Consider the following 24,226-nt stretch of genomic DNA (forward strand, 5'->3'; position numbering starts at 1 on the left):
TAATTTCTGCCAGGATCCAGCTACATGCAATCAGTGGCATCTTTAAGACCTGGCACCAACAACAACACTTAAAGTGACTTAAATTTCCTGCTTGTTAATGTTACCGTTAAGTGGCTGTCAAAAACATCTTAAGAGGTCTTTATGATAAGATTGAAACATTTATCACCTGGAACTTAGATGATTCATCAAAAAATGTTACGAATGTATGTAATAATAATTCTGTGTCATACCAGAGTCATAGAGGAGAAACTAGGGAAATAACCATGACTTTATTCTGTTCAGGTGAAATTCACAATGAATTTTTAAAGAATACATAGACACATTAATAGAAACATCTTTATTGATCACAAAGTAAATAAAAAAAAACAAAAACATGATTATTATTCTTTTCCAGTAGAGTGATCAACAAAAACAACATGTTTAAGAAAAGGTGATATTTAATTAACATAAGTCACTACTTCACAATGGGACTTACGTGACTATTATCATAACCTCAAGGGTGTACAAGTCATATAATGTGTGTTTAAAACATTTTTCAAGTGTATCCCAAAAGAAAAATGATTATAAAACTTTAAAGAAAAAGAAAAAACACATTTGTACAGTTCACAGCTAAAAAAAATCCCAAAAGAACAATGCCATCACATAAATCTTCCCTGATGGTGTAAATTACACACAGGTAAATTAGTGTAAACAGCTTACTCACTTCTACCAAAATGTTATACTTTTGTTCTGTCTTTTGCTAGAGTCCTTAAAAAGAGAACAATAGAAAATATTCTTATCCAGCAACGGAAAAAAAACGTAAATGACCCGGAAGAAGTCACTGCACGTGTCTGCCTGCTCAATTTAGAAGCTCTGTTTAAACAAACAGAGGGAAAAACAGTAGCTTATATGTATTTTTGGCATTTCATTTTATAGGGAAGGCAACACTGGAATCCATTACTACAACCCTCGGTGTGTTATATGTGCCTGCGCTGTGTTCGTAAATACCAACTTCATGCTAAACTGCTGTCCTGAGGAAAACTTGCCAAAATTGTCTTTACTGATCAGAACTGCAAGAAAGAGTACACCTGGGGGCAGTATCGAGTCAGCCCCCCTTTAGCCTGAATCTGGTCCCCTCTGTAGACTCTCAGTATCACAAAACTGAAAGGACTGCACTTAATTGCCTTATCAGATTATCTTACATTAAAGGATTCTGGACAGATTTCACATGAAAACAGCTCAAATTTGGCAGAACCTTACTGATGCATTACAGTTCAATGGCGTCATGAACAACAGACGAATCAATGCCTCGTACACAAATACTGAAAATCATAACCTTCACGAAGGATTACTTCTTTCAGCCGTTTCTGTAATACCCAAAGGTGATAAAGTGTTAATAATAGCAAAGAATACGAGCAGTTTTGTCTTTTAGTCTTTACATGTGGCATCTTCAGGGACCTGACATCCCTCTGAAAGTTGCTTCGATTTGCTCCAGTGTCTTGCCCTTGGTTTCTGGGACGAAGATCATGGTGAAGATGACATTCAGGATGCACATGGAAGCAAATAGCCAGAAAGTTCCTGCACTGGTTAGAAGACTCTGCAACGCAAATAGGTATCCAGACAGGGGGTGGGGGGGGGTGGGGGTGGGGGGGTGGGGGGGGTGGGGCACAGAGAACTATGTCAAAAACACTCAAAATATCCCGAATGCAGCGCAAATTCAATTCAAATTTTCATCCTTGCATCAAAATATGTTTTCACAGCTTCACAAATTATCACTTATATGAATTTAACTGTTATTTTTCCATCCTCAGTATGTTGGAGAGGCTTCTCCAGGTAGCAGAGCTGGCCTTCAGCAATGAGACAGACAGCTACACAATCCAACATCCAAAGCCAATTTAGAATGACCAATCAATGTAACATGCAGTTTTTTGACCTCCAGGAGGAAGTTATACAAAGATATAGCTGTAGAGTAGTCTAGATGTTGGTGTAGAGTAAACTTTGTTTTTTAAATTCACAAACACAGATGGTTAAAAATAGTTAACAAAACTATAATCCTGTACAAAAAAATGAAACCCATTATCCTTTGAGCTGAGAATATCCAATCTAAAAGTGACAGCGCTTTGAGACAATACAGCGAACCTAAGCAGGCTATGGAGTGACTACTGACTACTTAAGCTGCTGTTATGGTTGGCATGTTGGTCTCTGCTCAGTCTAAATGTGACATCAGACCCATAACTATTCATAAGGGTGCTTGTGGTACACTGGACGTGGTGAAGTCTTCTCGTAAACAACATGTTTTGCAACTCAGCGGGAAAAAAAATTATACTAGAACAAGTCCAAAGAGGAAACAAAATAATTATGGTGGTTTGAAAGTTTTCCTCCACAAAATCTCATCTTTTTTTGCTCCAGCTGTTACAGCTTTTCCCCTTTGTACCCTGGTTATCTCAATGTGCCTGTACTGACCCATCACTGAAACAGCAATAGACATTAAGCTTTTCAAACACTCATTTTTCCAGCCTGACTAAGTCAGTGGTCATGCAGCATTTGTGAGAGCAACAATGGTGAGCATAAATGGCCAGTTAAGTCTGTTATGACTGATGGCAAATTAGGGCAGTTACAACAACTATGTGTATACTGGACTAAATGCTTCCCTTAATATGCTCGTTAAGTAGGAATGCACTTCTCTGCAGCTTGTCTTGTGTTGGCAGGGAAGCTTTCTGGGAATAAACTATGTTTGATGGGGGCGAGTCATCAAAATTTTGCCATAAGTCAATAATGATGTGTTTCCGATGTGTTCTGTGTTCTGCTATCTCATCACAACCATAATAACAAACAATAATGATTACTGTGTGACATCACTTTGACTTTCTGGTGAGTTACGTTATGCTAACTGTTCCAACAGGATCTTATTCCACATCCATTGAACCAATTGTGGTAAACATGCGGCCTATGTGCCAGAACCAGCCCAGCAAAGGGCTCTACTTTGTCCCCCGGATGGTGCTGCAAAGTGCAAAATTTGCAGTGAAGTCTTTTTATGGTATCTTAAGTAAACATGCTGTATGCTCATGTGTTCACTAAAAAAAGGATCCCAGATGTAAGATAAAATTTCACTTCTGTTTAATTAAATTTCACTTCTGTTTGCAATCCTGGTTGAAATGTGGTTTTATGGATCTTTAACAGATTTGGTATTCTGTTCAACACTCACCATCATATCCTGGAAGTTTTTGGTGACGACGAATGCCATGCTCCAGTTGGTGAGGACGCAGACAGCGCTGGCAAACCCCCTCACTTTCACCGGGAAGATCTCTGACATGACGAGCCACGGGATCGGACCCCAGCCGAGAGCAAAACCTGAACAGGACAGCAAGAGTTATTAAAGTGGCATGGTCTGTTGGGGGAATATACCCACAAGTTTAACAGCAGGAGTAATTTGTTTGGGTGTTTTGGAGTATTAAATGTAGGGCTGTTCGATATAACGATATAACGTCTAATGTTTCATATTACCGGTACGCTATCGCTTGTTTCCTGGTGTCGCAAAATAAACTGTTTACGGAAATAGTTTTTCATCGTTTTGATGGTCACTCTAGGATTTCTTAAAGTTCTCTCTTTCTCTTATATATAAAGTAACCACACTACGGACGGACAAGCGACTGTTTTTATTCGTTGTCGTTAGCAACAAGGACGGTAAAACCATCGTGTGGCTCCGCCTTCCGCTTGTTTATTTTTTATTTTTTTTATTTTTTTGCCTGTCCCGTTTGGTTCTTTTGCCATCAGAATTATTATCTAAAGGCGAGGAAAGATGCCCAACGGATTTACTTTACCAAATTGACCATCACAGCCTTGCCGTAATGGTCTATTTGATTCACCTTTAATTGTTTATTTTATTTTATTTTTTTTATTTTCACTTGCTAGATACAGGACAGACTTGAATGAGGAAAAGAAAAGGGAGAACGGAAGAGGGGGAAAAAAACAGCGGAGAAGAGGGACGGGGATAAAGGGCAAAAAAAACCCAAAAACCAACTAAATAAGCAGACAAAAAAAAAAAAAGAATACATATATCAATCACCTGGATCACCTGTTGAGAAAGAAAAAAGAAAACAAGCAGAAGAAAACGAGAGCAATACAATAAACAACATCATGATGATATATGGGAATATGACAGTAAATACTAAATATTAAACATTATTGTGCAGCACGTAAGATCGACAGCGCACAGTGTGCTACAGTGTGCTTTGAGGCGCTTGTTTATTTTCCACATAAACCTTTCACAAAAAAGCTGAAGATCGTATTGAGATTTTTCAAAATAAACTGAATCAGGTGAAATAGTATGTGGAGTGTTTACGGATGAGAAGCTAAAAAGAGCCATCAGGTGCTTAAAAAACATAAACCTTAGGACAGGCTTTTACCCTCAGCATGCCGTGTAATAAATACTCACAAAATTGTGAAAATTGCTGCCGTTTCAACTTATGTAACACTCGACTCCAGGTACAGCACTCCCAGCTGAAAACACTTCACGCAAGTTGCCCGAGATTCACAGAATTTACAGAAAATGTAAAACTTTTGTGATAATTATCGTCGTTTGGGACGATAAATATAGGATATAGGTTATGAGATTTTGGTCATTTCACACAGCCCTAATTAAATGTTTTGCAGATGACTGACAAATTTATCTCTGAATTTGTGATGGAATAGCCAAAACCATTAAATATCCAAAGTTATTTGTATTAAGTATAAGGTAAGGAAAAGGTGTGAGGACTAAATCGTTTTTGCATCTTGAACTGGAGCTGATTGACCCATTTTTTATATGCTGGAAAACTGACCTGTGATGAACACCGCTATGCTGGCCAGAGCCATCCAGGCCAGGTCACCATGGGGTTCTGGAAGTAAGGACATCAGGTAGAAGTAAACTCCAAATGCTGTGGTGCTGATGGCCATGGCAACACCTGTGTTATGAAATTACAATCAAGGAGGTGTCACAGAGAGATCGCAGGAATTCTGGTTAATAATTACATTTAAAGATTCTGGCTACCTGAGATAATGAGAAGGACTTTCCTTCCAGCCTTGTCCATGATGAGCGCTGCTACTGCAGTAAAGACGACCTGAATGAGACCCACGATCACTGACGCCAGGTCACTTTGCTGCAGAATAACAAGAAAGACAGATCTATAATGAATTTATGTTTTCACTGAAAACTTGTAAATTGATAATTTTGCTGTTGAATTCAATTTTCACCTCCAAGGCGAGAGCTTTCTATTAGTGTGTTCACTGAAATGTTTTGCATTTTGTTACTCTAACTTGTGACTTTTGTTTTTAGCCCTACTCCTATTTCCCAAAAAGGCCTTTTTGGAAAAAGTGCAACGCGACAAATCCATTTTTGATAAGAAGGTGACAGCACTGTCCTGTGAAGTCTTGCTCTTCTGCTCCTTCATCTGCTTTGTTTAGTGAGTGATAGAAAGAGCAGTAGCGCCTGTGAACGAGCTACCTTAAAATGTGCCTGTTCAAATATATTCTCAGCATAGAACATGATGGCGTTGATCCCGCTCATCTGCTGGAAGATCATCAGCATGATGCCAATCACCAGAGGCTTGTAGACACCAGGATCCTTCAGGTCAGACAGCTGGAATTTAGAGCCCTAGGAGGAAAACAGAATAACGTCAATCATCAAGCCAAACTGCCAACATTTTCCCCACAGTGGTTGAATTACAATTGAGGAGGGCAAAGGCACCGTGGCCAGAAAATCTTGTCTTATATCACCTGCTCATCACATGCTTCCTCAATGCGGCCGCACTCCCATTCGACAGGAGCGTCTGGTCCACGTAAGAAGCGCAGTGACTCCACAGCCTCCTTTCGCTTGCCCTGTGACAGCAGGAAGCGGGGCGTTTCAGGCATGAAGGACATAAAGACCATCAGCAGCGTCGGTGGGATGGAGCAGCAGATCGCCAACCAACGCCAGTCTATAAAGAGACCTGCAGGACAGGTTCACACACACTCAGGATGAGCCATTTCTACAGTTATTCCTCATCTTTTGTTTAAAGAGATGTGGAAAAGAAGTTTTAGAAGCCATTCATTTTAATTTTACAAGAACAGGAACAAGGATATTTATTATATTTCAAAATCGGCATCTAAAGTGTTATATGTGCTCAGAGAAGGTTGTTCATTTTGGCCAAACAGGTAATCACTAAATGAGTTAAAAAACGTCTAACAGAGACATTTCCCCCTTTACCAATAAAAAAACAAAACAAAAAAAGCCTCAATAGAAATAAGCAACATTTCTTGTACATATGAAAGACAATTTGATTCATATGGCCTTTTAACAAATCCCATGATGTGATCCATCACATCAAACCATGCAGCTGTTTTGAAACAACTTTGTCTTAACAGTGAAACCATTTGAACTGACTCTTAGTTTTTACTGAAGCCTCAAGGTTAGCATTTATGCTGCCCCCATATCTAAGCGTTTAACACCAAACATTACAAGTGAGGGGTGGATTTAAGTGAGAGAGGCAATGCATGCTCACTGGGCAGCAACGTGTCAATATTAAAGTGAGCCTGTCCTAATGTGTACTCTTATGATCCTTCTGTATGCTAATGAGACAATAATTTATACAATGAACATCATGTTAGGTTGAGGAAGACTTGAGGAGGCTAGTGACTGATACAATAAACTAATTAGGAACCTGTTTACTGAGGTTATAAATCAAATGAGCGATAACCTATCTTTGCAACTGAGTAGTGAGCCCCTGCTGGCCATTAAAAGCATTACAGGTTCAGCTTTATTTTTCAAACCTGGAGACTATAAACCAGGGGTGGGCAACTCCAGGCCTCGAGGGCCGGTGTCCTGCAGGTTTTAGATGTGTGCTTGATCCAACACAGCTGATTCAAATGGCTAAATGACCTCCTCAACATGTCTTATAATTCTCCAGAGGCCTGGTAATGAACTAATCATTTGATTCAGGCGTGTTGACCCAGGGTGAGATCTAAAGCCTGCAGGACACCGGCCCTCGAGGCCTGGAGTTGCCCACCCCTGCTATAGACCAATGTAAAATGTCGCAATTCCAACATGTGCCTTTTACTTCAGGTTTTTCCTGCATTCTTATACAATTGTCTTATTCCTTAGCATTTTCCTGTTTCTCAAACTTTATCCATAAGTTCTATTTGTCAAATGTTACCCAAGTTACCAGATTGTCTATGAAATACAGTTAATACTGTGTTTGTGTGTGTGTGTGTGTGTGTGTGTGTGTGTGTGTGTGTGTGTGTGTGTGTGTGTATACACACATTTAGACGTCTTTGTGAGGACAGAAAATTGGGATGCTACTATACCTGTGGGGACCAACAGTCACTTATGGGGACAAAATGACCGTCCCCACCAGTCTGAAGGCATTTTTGAGGCTCATAATGTGGTTTTAGGGTCAGGGTTACAGTTAGGTTGTGGTTAGGTTTAGACTGAGGGTTAGGTATTCATTTTTCATGGTTAGGGTTATGGTAAGCAGCTAGGAAAAGCATTATGTCAATGAGATGTCTCAATGTCTTCACACTTGAAAACAAGTGTGTGTGTGTGTGCCTCTCTTTCGATGTTTTCAGTCTGCCAAGAATGAGAACCGAGCACCTTTTGCACAGGAACCATTCGTTCAGAGCGTTGAATAAGAAGATGTTTGGCCTTGTCTTTTATTGATTAGGTATAAAACTCAAGCGCACACTCTAAACTGATACGCAGAAAACTGAGTTTCAGGGGTTTTTTTTAACTTATTTGAGTAATTTTAGCTTTGGGGGCACACAGAGGGAGTGCAGTTATATTATGGTCACGTCAAAATTCAGTCACAAGGCTCAGACAGAGAAACAGGTTCTAAACCAGTTTACTGATCAGCTAAATAGTTGTTCATCATTTCCTGTTCAGCTGATTCATAAATAAATTGTTCTATTTTTAACCTCATGATGTTTTTCCGCAAGTTATCACTGCAAACTCTGACAGACCTTTGATACAATTCAAATCCACATCTACCCACAACCAAACTGCTGTTCGACTGCAGTGTGACACAGTTGCTGTGCACAGCAACCCACCTCCAGAGCACCACGAGACAAATCCACCTCTCAAAACATACCAGCTTTTATTAAGAAATCATGCACAGCACGCAGCTAACAAGATTAGCCAGAAGCAGCCATTTTCACACAGGTCAAGCAGTGAGGCTGTTGTCTAAGAGGCAGCAGAGGAATCGGATCATATATGACGATGATCATGTGAATGCCACATTTGTTACATCATCTTTCAATGATTTGTAGGTTGTAAAACGTTGTTGTTATCTGACACTTTTTCTTGTATCTGACACTGCAGTTCTTGTAGCCATGTAGACTTTGCAAAGGAAGTTTTAAAGATGCCATAAAAACTTTAAACATCAGTTTCATACCTCCAAGATAAGCTCCCATGATGCCTATCACCACCATGAGCTGCACACAGGAGCCTAAAGTCCCACGGACCTTTTCATGTGCCATCTCAGAAATATACACCTGTTTGAGGGGAGACAAGGGAGAACATCAAAAATTCAAACCTTTAGTATACAGAACTGTTCTCTTAATGGTTTATAAAGCAAACACATATAATTTTGTTTATATAAAGTTAAGAGCACATTTACGATTCACATTTGAGAAGCCAAAGCCAACAAATGTTTGGCGTTTGAATGGACTGATCCACATTAACGATCATTTATGTTATTAAAGCAAAGGTGGTCTTATTCTTTATTTCTAGCTCCATATTTTTATTCTACAATGGCTTTGCATGATTCACTGTTCAAAACAATCCTTATTTATCTCACTGAGTGTAGGTGCCGCCCATCAGGCCATTCGGTGTCTGGCTGTCACACCATTTAAGGCAATGTGTCAGATTATACTCTCTAATTGTTAATCAGTGTTCAAGTGATACTGTGCAGCTACTTCTTAATCCCACAAAATGAAAAGCATACCTTGTTTTTTCTGCCTGACATTTCAATTTACTGTCTAACAACCAAGTTTTTTGGAGATGGATTTTTTTCTTCCGGAATCAAACTGTCTAATCTTCACATCAACAGATGCCGGGTCAAGTATTAAAGAGGCATTTAATCTGCTTTTAAATGACATACCGGGACAACCAGTGAGGTGATGCCGCTGGCGAGGCCTGTCAGCATTCTGCCAACGTAAAACATCCACACATTCTGTGCCGCGATGATGATGGTGAAGCCGGAGACAAATGGCAGCGCGCATAACATCAGACTGACCTTCCTGCCAATCTTCTCCACCATCCAGCCACCAAGCAGCCCGCCCAACGCTGCCCCCACCGTCACTATGGACTGAAAGCAATAAACGTTAATGAATTATTTGAACTTTATGTTGCATTTGATCAATTTTATTATTTTAAAAGAATAATTAAACAGAGTTCAACTATTTCTGTTGAGTTAACATCTGGACTATATTTTCTATTTTGCATTAGTGCCTATTTTGAAAGAGGCCAAAGCTCCAGCACTTGCAGTATATAGACCAACTTTACACCAGTATGCCATGTAACACATGACCACATGTTTGAGTGAAATACTTTCAACTAGGGCTGGGCGATATGACCCAAAATTCATATCTCGATATTTTTTACCTGGACGGCGATATAAGATATATATCTCGATTTTTTTTTTTTAAGCCATAAAATAAGAACAAAAAGAGAGTTCTTAGTCAAAGCTGTGTCCCAGATGTCACACAGGCACTTTTATTAACATAGAGCATAGATGTACATAAAATTTACTCAAAAATAAATTATGAGCATTTATTAAATAATAATGCTCCATAAATAAAAGAAAACAATGTTGTTTTTGTGCATAACAAAAAGCTCACAATTGTGCAGTCAAAATGTAAACTAACAGACGCAGAGCATAGTAACAAAGACAGATTTCACAGCTGCTCTGTTCCCAACTTCTACTGTGTGACTCACAGCATTGAGTTTGAAATCCTCTTCGTAACCACGTCTCTTAACAGGTGCCATTTATGGTCCTTATACACAGTAGGGTAATATTACGTTGAAGCACAGTACGTATCACTCCGCGAGGCTCCTCGGTAGCCGTAATGCTCTGACAATCTATCAACCGGTGCAGCACCGTAGCTTACCAAAGTCGTACTAAAACATTTTTGACAGATTGCTGAACGCTGTGTTCCACATAAAATCTGTTCGCGGCCATCAAGCACAACCAGAATTCATACATTAGGCGCGCTGTCAACTTTTGAGAAAATGAAAGGATTTTAGGCTGTGCAGCGCCTCTGGGCTGCATGGCGTTAGCGTGGTTAGCTCGTTAGCGTGGTTAGCTAGCTAACACGTTGACGGCGTCCAGCCCCACGCACGGGGCGATGCGCAGTAACGGAGATTTGCCGTGTCCATCTTGTCGCTTCCTGCAGGTGAAGCGATGGGGGAGGAGGGGGATTTGTGTTCAGTGAAGGAGGGGCGAGGCCGAGTAATGTTGCGTAAAGACAAAAGTGGACGAAAGAGAGGCAAACTTGCGGCTCCACAAGTAACATAGACTATATCGATATAAAGGATATTGCCACATCTTATATCTCGTATAAAAATATATCGATATTTTTTAAAAACTCGATATATCGCCCAGCTCTACTTTCAACCTATTTTAAAACAGACAGCTTGGCTTTAAAGGGTGCATATACTCTTTATATCCAACATTAAAAGGGCAAAAATTACACAGATCCTCTCATTACAGTGGACGGGACTTGAAATGAGTGCATCAGAGGGAAACCTCAGGTTAAGTGTTTTGGAGACAAAGTTCGAGAGGCAACGCTACGATAATTTGGGCATTTGCAGAAGTGGGATAGTAGCCTAATAAACTGGGCAAATGATGTTGAGGATTAGGCTCCCAGGCAGGAGAAAAATAGGAAGATTCATGAACATAGTAAAGGAGAACATGCAGACGGTTGATGTGATAGGGTGAGATGCAGATGATCTACTGTGGCAACCCATAAAGGGAGCAGTGAAAAGAAGAAGAAGATTACAGTATACTGGAGGCAAACCTTAGGTACTGCCATTCATGAAGATGTTACCTTTAACACGTATACACACAAAGCTGACTGCAGGTTGGGGAAACCTGCAGTCAGCTGAGACTGAAGGAGTGATGAAAAGATTCTCCCATTGAAATTGCTTCGTCCAGATGAAAAGAATCAACCTTTTGGGGTCTCTATGGCTAGTTTCATTTATCAACTGTTATACAGGAGGTGACTTCTTTTATAGCCACTCAACGGTGTGATTGTCTTAAGGCTTAGCGTTAGTGTTGTGACTGTTATGGATGCCAGCTTCTATTATTTTAAACAATTACACTAAACAATCCAGCCTCTCGTCCAAGTGTGGTCACTTCTGGCTCAAAAAAAACACAAACATGGAGGCGGCCGAAATGTTACCACTGGGTTACCAAGAAGGGAACCTACAAACCACTAGGCACATGGCTTCAGTGTTGTGGCTGATCAGTATATTAAGTTGTTCCTTCAGTGACTCTTCCACCGTTTTATGTCATAAACTGTTGTGACCATGATTATTGAAGCCTGGCTTAAAATGTGCTAAAATGATTAATTTTAAACATACAGTCAACACATTTTAATTTCATCCGGCTCTTTCTTTCGTGTCTTTTTTACAGGATGTGTTGGATGAAATGAGATGTCACACAAATCTGCTGTTAAAATTGCCTGGCTGTCATCATACCCCAAACCAGGAAGCCTGGTTATCGTCCAGTCTCAGCCGAGAGTCCTCAATCTTGGTGAGTTCGGGGATGGCGGGAGAGCTGTATCCCAGCACGAACCCGAAGCTCATGGGACCCAGAACAGAGGCAAGTGTCGCAAGGTACAACTTTCGATTCTTTACTTTGCTGTGGAGAGAAAGAGGAACACAGATGAGTGTAGGAGGTAAAGGTCAGGTCTCACATATGATAGATGGGGTGGCTCAGGCTCAGGCGGTAAAGCAGGTCATCTACTGATCGGAAGGTTGGTGGTTCGATTCCTGGCTTCCCCTAGTCTGCATGCCAAATATCCTTGGGCAAGATATTAACCCCAAATTGCTCTCCGATGCGTCCATCGGAGTATGAATGTGTGTGAATGTTACTTAGAAAGCACTTAGAACAATGTGCTGGTGTGAATGGGTGAATGCCCAAGTTGTATAAAGCGCTTTGAGTGCTCATAAGAGTAGAAAAGCGCTATATAAGAACCAGTCCATTTACCGTAGAAAGATTAATTATGCATTAATATGCTTCAGAGAGAATAATTTCTGCTTCTTCTTTTAAGCCTATAATATCATGGCATGGGTGACATGCATCATTTCTGAACAGCTGTTCAGTCAGGAACACTGTAATCAAGAGAATACTGATTTGTATTTAAACTGGGAGAGCACCAGCAACAATAAGAATCCAGTACAGAATAGAGCAAGTATTACAAAAACTAGCAGATATGACTGTGATTAACTCGGACTAAGAATGAAAAAGCAGAGCTGGGATCACAGTGCTGCACAGTACTTTGCAGCTTTAGACTGAATGCGGGAAGAATACAGCAGCTTTAATAGGACTTGAGATTGTCTGTAAGCTCCAGTGAGTTTAAAGGGGGCATGGGGTGTACTAAATGATAATTGTTTCAGGGTTTGTAACATTATTTTGCAGATTTACATTAATATATAAAAATGTAATTACATTAATGTTATTAAAACGTAAGAATATAAAAATAAAAGCTTTTTTTGCCCCCACCCCCCACTTTACAGCTACAACACCAGTATGTGGTGTACCACATGACCATATGTTCAAGTCACCCTTGGACTGCTGGATACGAAAGCCGGCTTTGCAATCGTCACTATAATTCAAACCAACGGTGTTGAGGTCAGGCCAGTCAAGTTCTTCCACACCAAACTTGTTCATCCATGTCTTCATGGACCTTTCCTTGAGCCATGGTGGGCAGTACTGTTGGGACAGGAAGGGACCCTGCTACAACTGTTACTGCAGTGTAGATCAGTATAAGCTTTCTTAAGCAGGAAACTCTGCATCAAATCACATGCTAGAATCTAGTTCTCAGAATGCTGATGTACTCGATTTACTTCATTGTAGTGACGTTTTTCCAAAAGATATTAAGTCACTCTCTCTGCTGATGATGTATGTGAGTCTAAAATCCCTATATTTGTTGATAGCAACATGGTTTACATCATTTTCATCCTCATCAAACTTCTCCGTGCAGGACAGAAATGTTTCACTGTAGGATAAAGGTAAAATAATATCCGTAATTAAACTGGTTTCCCTAAAACAGCAAGGGGAGAGTAAAAACTACAAGTCGGAAACATCATCTGCATGGTCTAGATAACTCTGTATATTTAGATGATACGTAAACCCTCTGAAATGATCTGCTGTGGTAGAGCTACACTGACCTCAGATAAGCATCTTGCTCGGACATGAGTCCTGTTGGATCTCCACCCTCGGCATCCAACAGCCTGCTCCTCTCATCTTGGATGTCCATACCGACAGCAGTAGTAGCAATCTTTCCTGGTTTTTACCTCTGTTCACCTTTGACAATGATCACATGTCAGAAAGTAATTTAAAAATCCCCGAACAAAAGCTAGAAAATCAGTCGAAGAAAGCGATAAACCACCAGGACGGAATCAGAAAAAAGAAGAAGTTAGACCATCTGAGATATCCGTGAAGAAAATATCGGACAATTCAGCTGGAAAAAACAATGTGACCATTACCGAGAACATTTGCTTCTCACCGGCGGTTAACTTGCTTTGTCAACATTGAAGTCAGCTGATCGTCCTGTGTTCCTCTTATTTCCTGTTTCCCTGCGTGTAAGTAGTTTCACAGTAAAACTCCTAGTATGAGGTCTATCGCCCAAAACAGACTGCAGTCTCCTATCTTTATTAAAGCAAAGATAGAGTAACAGACACATTTACTCTAAAAATCAAACTCTAAAAATTAAACTTTAATTTTTAACGTTTTATGAAGACGGGCAGATATTCTGGTTAACCCTTCAGAATTAGTTAAAGCTCATTCCTTTAAGCTAGCAGATACGTAGCGTTACACAGTTCATTAATTTTTGCATGTGTTTTAATTTTACTTTATAGCTACAGCTTATTAAAAGACGTTAATGTTATTTATTTTGCATTTTAACATGGCGAAAAAACGGGAAGGAAGCGATCTCTCGCTTACGATTTGTTTCCAAAATAAGAGCTTCTAGGAGTGTTGAAGTTGGTTTCCATGGCGACCGTCGGATTTTCAACATTAGGCAACAACTTTATACAAGCAAAGCAAAAACTAAAGGTCGTAAAAGTGACTGCGTAAGTGTAAAACAGCTCGAAACAGCAATTTCAGTGACGCAATGGACACATCTGAGGAGACAGATGACCAAACGGTAAAAAGTGACCGAAAAGCAACAGTGACAATGTAGACAGGCCCAGCCTGTTGGTTGTGTATAAAATATGTTATGATGCCTGAGCTAGTTAACTAGCACAAACTCAGGTTAAATAACGTTACTGCTACTGAGTGAACATTGAAAGTGACGCAAAGTGTTTTTAGGTTTTAATAAGACTTGTAATTTAAAAATTTAAATGCATAACAGCACACAATAAATGTTTTCCACTAACTTAATAATAGCCTCACTAATAAACTGTTGTGTGATGTTGTCGAGATAAAACAGTGTGCCACCTCAGGAAAAGTGAACTGAAATTTTTTTTTTTGTCCACCTCCAGGATGCAGAGCAGAGTTTTTTCCCCACTGCTGTATCAGAAGAAGAGCTGGTTGAAGCCAAAAGAAAAAACAGCCTAAAACGGCTGTTTGGCTCCAGTAAAATATTTCTTCACACAGAAAAACCCTGTCAAAGACCAGACCTGCTGGGCAGCCTCATCATTCAGAACAAGGCCGCTGAGCAGTGAGAATCAACAGTGACTGATATCTATTAAAATGGTGTTATACTTCTTATTATAGTCATTATTTATGTTATATTGGGCCTTTGTGCTTCATCTAAGTTCATCCTCTGTGTGGAATAAGTTTTTTTAGCTCCCTTCCACTTCCTTTAAAACCAAATTGTGTCTGATTACCTTCCACTTATATACAGACAGTTTATTGAATTTTAAGTATTTTTATTGTTAAGTAATACTTTTGTTTTTGTTTTTGTTATTGCAGTTATACAAATGGAGAAGAGGCAATGGGGAAATCCCAGTATGAGAGGGCTGTCATCTGCTTCTCCAAAGCCATCACTCTGCAGCCACAACAGGTCACCTTCCACAGTGGTCACACAAGATGTTGCTGATTTTCATGTAAAATAGATCAGATGAGGCTTTTTTTTAACATAACCTTTAGCTTTGCTTTCTGTATATTATGTATGCGTCTCTTTTCTGGCCTGTGTTTTATACTCTCTATATTGCTATACCCTGTGATATTACATGTTCTAGGTTCAGCTATATGTGAGCCAGGCAGAGGCCTACCTACAGCTGTGTGACTTCCAGTCAGCAGCAGCCTGTTACAAACAGGCCTGGCTCTTGGAGCCTGGAGCCTTCGAGGATCGTTTGGCCTTCATTTACTATCTGCAGGTAGAAGTATTCGCGGGGTCCAATGATGAAGACCTGCCATGTCGTTTCTTATTTTCTGTCATGAATATACTGCTACAATGCTGGATACACACAGAAGGTCTGAACACTCAGTTTCAGAAAGTTTTTTTTCTATTTGAGGATTTTTATTCGGGTCATTTCAGGACACGACTCTAGCTGTGAGCACCTCTTAAGTAAAAAATAATTGAAAAGAAAAAAGAACTTAGTTCTACTGGCTGAGTCAAACTCAGCCACAGGCCTGGCAGATCAGCTGATCTTAGTGCCAAACTACACACCCAAGTCGCAAATCTCATATAGCATGCACTGATTTACCTACTGCTGCCAATGTATGCCTCCTTGCCACCCACCTACCATCCAGGTTCTCTGTTTCCTTCTGTTTATGAAATAATCCAGGTTATATTTGTTGTCATTAATGCCTGTTCTTTTCTATGAGAAGGGTTTTTGTAGCGGTTTCCTTGCCTTTAGCCTCCATGGAAAGGCGGGGATGCATACTGCTGCAGAGCAGAGCAACCAAACATTAATTACTACAGTTGAAATAAGAATCCTATTTTGATTTAAGTGGGCATTAGAGAACTATCCTAACATAGATCCCTCTGCCTCTTGTTGTCCCAGGGTCAGTGTTTGTTCGACCAAGGTTTTTTTGTAGATGCACTGGAGGCTTTCAGCAAAGCTGCTGAGGTGAAACCGGGTTGCAGAGCTCACAAGGTCAGAAGGTCAGGAGCCTGAGCCATAATATCTAAAGTGAAGTACAATATATGTTTAGTGTCTAAGTTACCTTATAGTTCCCTTATAATTGATTTGAGCATTTGTTATTCGTGTAGAAGGTAAAAGATTAATAACAAGTCCCCAAGAGTTCAAATGTGAAATTAACAAACATACATATACTTTGCATCCCAGCTTGGCCTGTCTGACAGCTTTAGGTCGCCACACTGACTGTCTGAAGCTGGTAAATGACTGGATGGAATCAGAAGGTCCCACCTCCGACCTATACATCCTCAGAGCCCGACTGCACAAAGAGCTTAACAAGGTCGCATCTCTTACACCTCTCTGTATAACCTATGTAAAAATCTCAACGTTTTGCATTTTGCATTCATGTTCACGATATTTTAATACCAAGATTCTTTGATTGATGTCTGTGTAATGGGCCAATGTACTAACTATAGCTACAGAGCAGGACAGAACATGCAGCATTACAACACATAGGCTGTAAAAAACTGTTGAAATTGGGAACTGAGGCTTCCACAAACTGATTTTGGCAAGAATAAATCAGCAATAAGAGAACAAAGTGCTGAGGTTGTGGATCCATGGATGCGTCTCATGTAAGATCTCGTCTGTCATCACATTGTAACCACAAAGATATCACGTGGTCTCAGTTAGTGTTCAGCCAAGTGGAAAAAAGTCCTATGAAATGTTTGTGTAAATGCTCAGTGATGTTGTAGATAAAGTGTCTACAAACATTATACACTAATGTTGCTATCATAATGACTGCTGCAATAAAACAGCCAGATTTGGCCAGATTTGCAGTTGCTGCTATTTCCTATTTCCTCAGTCTTTAAGTGTTTAAGTTTTATATCAGATATAACCTGCAAACTTTCTCGAGATGAAATGTGCTTTAATTCTCAACAATTTCATTTAGTCTGGTTTTTTTTTTTTGTACTTGTAGATCTCGTCAGTTCAAGTCAATACAGTGTTCTAAGTATACTTTGTCTACTGTTTAACATTTATGATTAAACCAGCAGAAACTTTCTTCTTCTATCCAGACATCAGTTTGTTATCATGACGTGCATTTGGCGTTGGCGTTGAACCCGACCTGTCCGGTGGCTGGAGCTCTGCAACTCCAGCTGCGGGAAGCGAGTGAACGGGCGAGACAAAGGGCTGTGGACAAAGCTTTGTGTGGAGAGTTGCCTGAAGCCCTTTGCATGATTAATATCGCTCTAGCCAACAGCCCAGAGGACGGACGCCTCTACCTGTTCAGGTGTGTCCAGCCAATGTGTAGACCTTAACAAAATCTGTTCTGGGACTGTTACACAGCTGAATGTTGACTTGCTGACATGTATTTAATTCAGCTGAATGCTATTCCCTTGCATTTGCAGAGGGACTCTGTATAGACGGATGAAGAACTTCATACACGCCATTGAGGATATAATCCAGGCTGTGGAGCTGAGTGGAGAAGAGGAGAAGAAGGGACAGCAGGAAATCAGGAGTCAGAAGGTGGAGGTCAGAGATGATAAGGCTGAGAGTTGCTCTGTGCAGGGGGAGGCGCAGTTTCAGTTGGCTCTCATCTACAATGATTTTGCCGTTCAGTGCTTTTGCAAAGGTCTCTACGCAGAGGCGACTCTGCTTCTCAACAAAGCCATTGAGGAAGAGAAGGGCCAGGCAGGCCTGTACGTGAACCGAGGAGGTGAGGCTGTGACACCTGACCTGTCTGTGTGTGAGTCCTCTGCTCTTTTCACCCATGCAATGAAACCCCAAATGTTCTTAGATCAAGCACCCCCCAAAATACTGAACATCTTCTTTGACTCACCTCAACCTTTAATCAGATCTCTGATGGAAATGTAAAACTTAGATAAATTATTTCCTGCTTTTTGTTTTCTTTTCTCTTGATTTCCTTGTTCCTTGTTGTTGATGATTCTCGTCAACAACTTTTCTTTGACACCAGTTTTTTAACATATACACATAACTGCAATCTCATAGCATGATGCTATGCTAAATGCTCATGTTTATGCTCTTTTTTTTAAATGCATTATATATTTATTATATACATCCCATGTACAGTTCTTATGAAAGGGGAAACTCTGTTATTTCTGCTGTGACACTGTCCATTTTACATAGGAGTTTATAGCAGTTGACTCACTTTTGGAGTCAGCCTCAAGTGGCCATTGGAGGAACTGCAGCTTTTGGCCCTTCAGCATTGGCTTTGGCACTCAGCCCCAGAGATCGCTGCTTTGCTCTAAACATTATTGATTTGAGTTGAATGTAAGAAAACTAATGTCGAATGTTGTGTGCAAAGTATGTTTGATGTCCCCTTCCGAGTGATTGCCTGGACAACAACTTTGCATGATCTCAAAACCTGTTATGACATTTTTGAGAATTAATGTGTGAAAATTTCTCCTTTCTGTGCAAGCGCACATTCATATTCAGCACTTTGGAAGTTTGAGTAATGCAACAGCCAGAACGTGAGACTTTAAAGCCAAAAGTACACCTTAAACTTGACGAGCTTTTGTCATGGATCATCAGCACTGTGAATCAGGGTATTTAGTCAAAGAGGATCTTACACTGAGTGTCCTTCTAAGTGTTTGAGTTGAATCATGTGACTTCCTGCACGTTAAAAGAGGCAAAACATCAAATGTGACAGGGGAAACTTGACAAACCAGATTTTTAGGCAGCAAGACTGAAGAGCTGCTCCAACTGAAGATCATGCACCGTTTTTAGAGTTTCACCACGCTACACTCTCCATCAGGAATGGATGGGGATAAAACACAATTTAATAGCCATGTATTTGGATTGCCCCTGTATCTCACATCTTACCATGTAACACCAGGGTGATTGAAAATGGATGGTTCAGCAACAGTAGTGCGTTGAGAGTCTGTTGGCAGTACATATGCAGCTTCAGACTGCAGAGAGCATCTGCTGTCAGATGCAGGCTGTATAAAAAATATGTTGTACAACCGGTCTGTGGGCCAGTTATGCTTACGCTGTTGTTGGTCCATTAACCAGTGTCAGAGAAAAACTGACATATAACATGCCACGGGTGATGTGAAATGCTAAAAACAGTTATGTTTTTTCTTTTTTTTGTTGTATCATACTTTTCCCATTCCTGGTGATCTCCACTGAGACTCCTCTCCCTATTCTGGCCCACTTTCAGCTAATCAGCGTTTGACTGATGCACACTGTCATTCATGTCGAGCAACATGCAGTTGGGATTTTGGAGGACTGCATGGGAGCACGTTTGCAGTTGTTCAAAACCCCTCTCCGTTTCTCTGTAGGCTTTCTAAAGGGAAATCCCTCCATAAGCTAACACAACCACGGGAGCATAAGTTAAGCATGAATCCTTCTTGGATTTCAGTTCAGTCCCACATCATCCCACTCTGTCAGGGGTTGTGTGTGGAGGCGTGGAAGAGATGACCCAAACGCAGGACTCACGGTGCAGAAATGATGAGGTTTTATTGGAGCGGGTGAATGACCAAAGCAGGAACGGTAGAACTGACTAGCTGACTGAAAGACTGAGTGGCTGAATAACTGAGCACTAACGGGAACGACAACATAACATCAATGACACGACAAAGAACTGGTGAAACCGAGGAACTTAATTACACAGGTTGAATGATGACAATGATTGGAAACAGGTGAGTACAGGGCTGAACATAATCTGACTAATGACACAAGCTGACATGGGGAAAAAACAGGAAGTGAAGACATTGATGTGGCAACATAACCTAAATGTGACAAAACTGAAAACACTGGGTCACCGACCCAGGAACCCTGACACACTCCCACTACCCTGTCTTTCATTTTCCCTCTCATTGTTACATCCAGGGGCATTTGCAGGATTTTTGTTAAATGGGGTGGCACAGAGAGGGGGAGGAATGAGGTTAAGGCGAGCAGCACTGGAAAATGAAGCCAGTTCAATAATGCCAGGCGCTGGACTTGGGGATTTTGTTGATATGTTTTGGCCACACGTGTTCCCTCAGAGAGAATCATCACTGAAAAACAACACAAAAATAGTTTCTTGTCATCATATGATGAAACATTTTGATCCTGCTGGGCTAGACTGAATGGTTTGAAGATGATGTGAATCATTTGCTTGGCCTCTGCAATTACCCAGCTGAGTGCCTGTGGGGAGATTGTGGACCAACATGTGAGACCCAACTCTCTCAGCATCAATCAAACACTAAATATGGGAATATCTGTAGGAAGAGTGGCGTTCATCGTGTTAGGGTTTAGTTTTTCACCCGTCTTTACATCATCAAAGCAGCTATTATTAAAATTAAAACCAGAGTTAATGTGTGTAAAGTTAATGAAATATTGACACTAAATGCTTAACTGAGGAACCATTTTGATGCTTATATGTGTGTGTCAGACTGTTTCTTTAAGCAGAGTTCTTGGTACTATGCTCTGGCTGACTACCGGCAGGCTGAGGAGATGATGCAGCCAAATGACCCTGCTGTCCGCCTCCGCCTCGCTGTCATTTACAACACGCTGGGATCTTTGTGTTTCCAGGATGGGTCAGAACCACACGGAGAACATCCCATTAACACCCACACAGAGAAACTTATAAAGTCAAGTTATCAAATGTCACTTAGCTGATATACTGTTGAATGTGTGTGTCTGGATCTGCAGGCGTTTCCAGGAGGCAGTCGATATGTTTTCTCTGGCCATCCAGCACAACCCCGCCTCTAGCCATTACTACGAAAGCAGATCGAAGGCTTTTCGAAAGCTGCCGAACCTGTACGGGGCCAGGCAGGACTTCATCTGCATGCTGATTCTGGACCCCACCCACGAGGAGGTCTCAAATTCTTTAATCTTTTGTGGTTTTCAGTAAAACCACATTTCATTTCAAAAGATTTCATTCAATAAGATTAACGCAATGTCTGACAGAGCCCTTAGATAAGGAGAAGACATGACGCTTAAATAACCCTGAATGGAAGTTGTTTTAATGCGAACAGTCATCCCAGCCCAACACTAATGGAGCCAATTAACAGCTAAAATAAGGAAGTTAATGGCCGGTCATCTGTTAACTTCTAATCAATTAACAAGAAACTTTAAATCCTCTTGTGGGATAAACATTTACTGAAAACAATTTCAAACGTTTTATCAGTAAAACTTTAATCTTGAATTGTGTGTGTCTGTTTGTGTAGGTGGCTCCTATGCTTATGTGTCTGTTCCCAGGCTGCAGGGTCTCTGATGTATTGTCCAGCCCAAAAGGACAAGCGATCAGAGCTCAGCTGATGGAAACCATGCAGGCCTGTAGCTCCTCCTCTGATCCACAAAGGTCAGAAACATGGAGGCTAATTTGAAGGCTGGATGATACCTGACATTGAGGTAGCTGACAAAGTCAGATATTCATTGTCTTGTGTTGAATTTTGTTCTTAGACTGAGTGAGAAGCTCTGCAACATGACTCTGACCAATGAGAGCACAGCGAGCCAATCAAAAGAGCCAAGTAAAGAAGGCAAGGAGCTGGAGCTGTGTGTGAACAAAGAGGACATGCAGATAACTGTGAGGAGCCTCCTGCAGGTACAGAGCAGGACTTTATTTATTTTAGAAGTTCAGTTCTTTAAAAAATTCTACTCAGATAATTTAAGTAATTTTCAGCTACAAATCAGTTTTGATCTTTTTTGCAGTGACTTCACAGCTGTTCTGTGTTATTGTGCAGCAGGTCAGCCGTTCATTCCTGACACTGCATCGCTAAACCACACTGGGACCTACCATCCATCAGTGCGTCTGTAAACACGAGAGGATGCAGTGCTGCAGAGTTGGCCTGTTTGGGTTCCACATCTGAGAAATGACAGCAGGAATACAGAGAGTGGAACAACCATCATCAGCTGTAACTCTGTGTTTTCCTGTTATTTAGAATTACACAGGAGTTTGATGATCGAGAGAATCATTTTTAACAGTGCCCGATGAAAACGTGCTTCCAAATACATCGGCTGTAGATTGATATCAGAGTTTAAAATCCCAGTTTCACTGATAGCTAGTGCATATTTTTGTATTTGTACTTTTTCTTTTAGTTGTTCCTTCTGCTTTAGCAAAATCTATGAGACACAGCAAAGGTAACTGTCATGTCAGTCAACAAGGCTGATATCAAACAACGTATCAGTTCATCCCAGCACAAAATTGTGTGTAACTGTGTTCCTTATAATCAAGAAAAGTAGAACGGTTCATGCGCCTTAAGGAAAAAGTATTTCTGTTCATCTAGATGTGGCGTTTATTAGTAGGAGAAACATTTCATCACTCATTGAAATGACTTCTTTGGTCTCAGAGACGACATTCGTTTTGTTGGCCAGCAGGGGTCAGTGTTTATCTCACTGCAAACACTGCATTCAGATGAACAGGATCACTTTTCTAGGATTTTTCTTTACCTGGATACATCACAACAAACTCTTCATATGAAGATGCTGAATAAAAATGAGAAAACTGCAGTTTCATGTCTGTTGAGAAGAACATAAAGGATACTAGGCGTGGTTATTTTATGTGAATAAAACCTTTACATGAACCTAAAGTTTAATACATATAGCTGCTGCTACAAATACAGCTATGATTTCTAAATTATAGATGCTGTTTCTACACAGGTCTTCTATACAGTATTTACGGTTTAGAGATGGGCTCTAAAGATTAATGTTGCCCAGCTTAGTATCTGACCAGAAATGTAATGTGGTTTCCCCCTTTGTTCCTAAATTATGTAATTAATTAATTTTACATGGACTGGTACTTATAAAACATTGTTATACTCTAATTGTGCACTCAGTGTGGTTCATACAGCATGTTGTTGTATGCCTTTATGGAGTTTGTATCTATTAAGCCCACAGTTACACTCTAATGTAGGGGTCCCCAATCCCAGTCCACGAGGGCCGGTGTCCCTGCAGGTTTTAGATGTGTCCTTGATCCATCACAGCTGATTTAAATGGATAAATTACCCCCTCAACATGTCTTGAAGTTCTCCAGAGGCCTAGTAATGAACTAATCATGTGATTCAGGTGTGCTGACCCAAGGTGAGATCTAAAACCTGCAGGGACACTGGCCCTCGTGGACTGGGATTGGGGACCCTTGCTCTAATGGATGCATTTAGGTCTAAATTAGGTTTCATTATCTTGCTCAAGGGCACTAAGACAAATTTACTGGAGAAGCCAGTGATCTTTCTAAAATAATTAGTAGATGACCTGTTCTACTTCCATGTGAGTGGCAAAAATGATTTTGCAAAACATGATGTTACTGTAAAATTGGTCCCAGACCTTTTGATAATTAAATGTCACAATCAAGTTATTAATGTTCAACAAACAGTTGTAAAATTGAAAATTTCTCATATTTAGTGCAAAAGTTATTGGGTTATGACCAAAAATGGGGTTAGTTTTGGGAGGCCACAAAGTCAAACTGCAAGATCAGCTGAACTGAATTCTAGCCCAGAGTGAGTGATTGGTCTGCTTATAGCTGAAAGTACAGCTGTCATATAGTCAGATATGGGTGTGCTGTTTAAACTTAGTCTGCCTACAGCTGTGCTGTTTCTCTCTTAATGAATGTCACTTTTGTTGTCTCTGGTATGTGCTCTGTTCTGTGCTTAACTGGAGTGCATACAGGCAAAAATAAATTATTACAGATAAAAAGGAGGACCTGACTGAAATGTGTTTGTTTAGGTCAAAGTGGCCTCCAACTTTAATTTTTGACCAGTAAAATCTAATCAGTTCATTCGTAAGTCCAGGAAGATTTTTGTGAGAAAGACAAGAATGTTTAAAGTCCTTCTTCAATATTATGTTCACGAGACAGACAATGGGAAACATATTGCTAATGATTTATAGTCTTAAATTGCATCATACAACAACAGTTACTTAAACTCTAAATCAAAGGTAACAACATGTATCTAAAGCACAGTGGTATTGTCCTTTAATGATCATGTACTGTAGCAGGTAGGTGCAATAGGTGGCAGCAGAGGCATAATATCCTAGTATGGCATTTTC

The 24,226-nt window shown here is 40.4% G+C and overlaps 2 protein-coding genes across 7 annotated transcripts; one reads left to right on the forward strand and one right to left on the reverse strand.

Moving 5' to 3' along the window:
* Window positions 1-250: 250 nt before the first annotated feature.
* On the reverse strand, window positions 251-13,806 carry slc2a8 (solute carrier family 2 member 8). Of its 2 annotated transcripts, none has more exons than XM_087849433.1 (11): window positions 13,723-13,806; window positions 13,385-13,520; window positions 11,690-11,852; window positions 9,090-9,296; window positions 8,382-8,481; window positions 5,734-5,945; window positions 5,462-5,611; window positions 5,009-5,117; window positions 4,800-4,922; window positions 3,185-3,330; window positions 251-1,576 (listed from the first exon to the last, which is right to left on the reverse strand). In XM_087849433.1, the coding sequence occupies exons 2-11, from the start codon at window positions 13,471-13,473 to the stop codon at window positions 1,430-1,432; spliced, it is 1,446 nt and encodes a 481-aa protein (XP_087705559.1). In that variant the 5' UTR covers window positions 13,474-13,520; window positions 13,723-13,806; the 3' UTR covers window positions 251-1,429. The 2 variants fall into 2 exon arrangements, with proteins under 2 accessions (XP_087705559.1, XP_087705558.1); XM_087849432.1 differs by having other exon boundaries at window positions 13,703-13,766.
* A 400-nt stretch (window positions 13,807-14,206) lies between these two features.
* ttc16 (tetratricopeptide repeat domain 16) lies at window positions 14,207-23,004 on the forward strand. 5 transcript variants are annotated; one of them, XM_087849439.1, is made up of 14 exons: window positions 14,207-14,361; window positions 14,699-14,877; window positions 15,132-15,222; window positions 15,401-15,538; window positions 16,169-16,269; window positions 16,454-16,583; window positions 17,317-17,531; window positions 17,650-17,773; window positions 17,861-17,987; window positions 20,637-20,781; window positions 20,897-21,062; window positions 21,415-21,548; window positions 21,650-21,791; window positions 21,931-23,004. In XM_087849439.1, exons 1-14 carry the CDS (start codon window positions 14,329-14,331, stop codon window positions 21,964-21,966), a joined length of 1,761 nt encoding a protein of 586 aa, XP_087705565.1. In that variant the 5' UTR covers window positions 14,207-14,328; the 3' UTR covers window positions 21,967-23,004. The 5 variants fall into 5 exon arrangements, with proteins under 5 accessions (XP_087705565.1, XP_087705564.1, XP_087705560.1 ...); XM_087849438.1 differs by having other exon boundaries at window positions 17,650-17,987; window positions 21,899-23,004; XM_087849434.1 differs by having other exon boundaries at window positions 17,650-17,987.
* The last annotated feature ends 1,222 nt before the right edge of the window (window positions 23,005-24,226 follow it).

The sequence above is a fragment of the Neolamprologus brichardi genome, chromosome 12 (genome assembly GCF_056152115.1).
Source record: "Neolamprologus brichardi isolate AB-2024 chromosome 12, ASM5615211v1, whole genome shotgun sequence".
NCBI lineage: Eukaryota > Metazoa > Chordata > Actinopteri > Cichliformes > Cichlidae > Neolamprologus > Neolamprologus brichardi.

What these genes read in the sequence shown, in the direction of transcription:
- slc2a8 (XM_087849433.1), bottom strand. Translation starts at nt 13,473, where the DNA reads ATGGACATCCAAGATGAGAGGAGCAGGCTGTTGGATGCCGAGGGTGGA. An exon ending in ACCAGGCTTCCTGGTTTGGG is followed by an intron (nt 9,297 to 11,689) that starts GTATGATGACAG and finishes TATTGCTTTCAG; the next exon opens with TCCATAGTGACGGTGGGGGC. An exon ending in TCACCTCACTGGTTGTCCCG is followed by an intron (nt 8,482 to 9,089) that starts GTATGTCATTTA and finishes CCCCTCAAACAG; the next exon opens with GTGTATATTTCTGAGATGGC.
- ttc16 (XM_087849434.1), top strand. Translation starts at nt 14,329, where the DNA reads ATGGACACATCTGAGGAGACAGATGACCAAACG. An exon ending in CCTTCATTTACTATCTGCAG is followed by an intron (nt 15,539 to 16,168) that starts GTAGAAGTATTC and finishes TTGTTGTCCCAG; the next exon opens with GGTCAGTGTTTGTTCGACCA. An exon ending in AGAGCTCACAAGGTCAGAAG is followed by an intron (nt 16,270 to 16,453) that starts GTCAGGAGCCTG and finishes TTTGCATCCCAG; the next exon opens with CTTGGCCTGTCTGACAGCTT.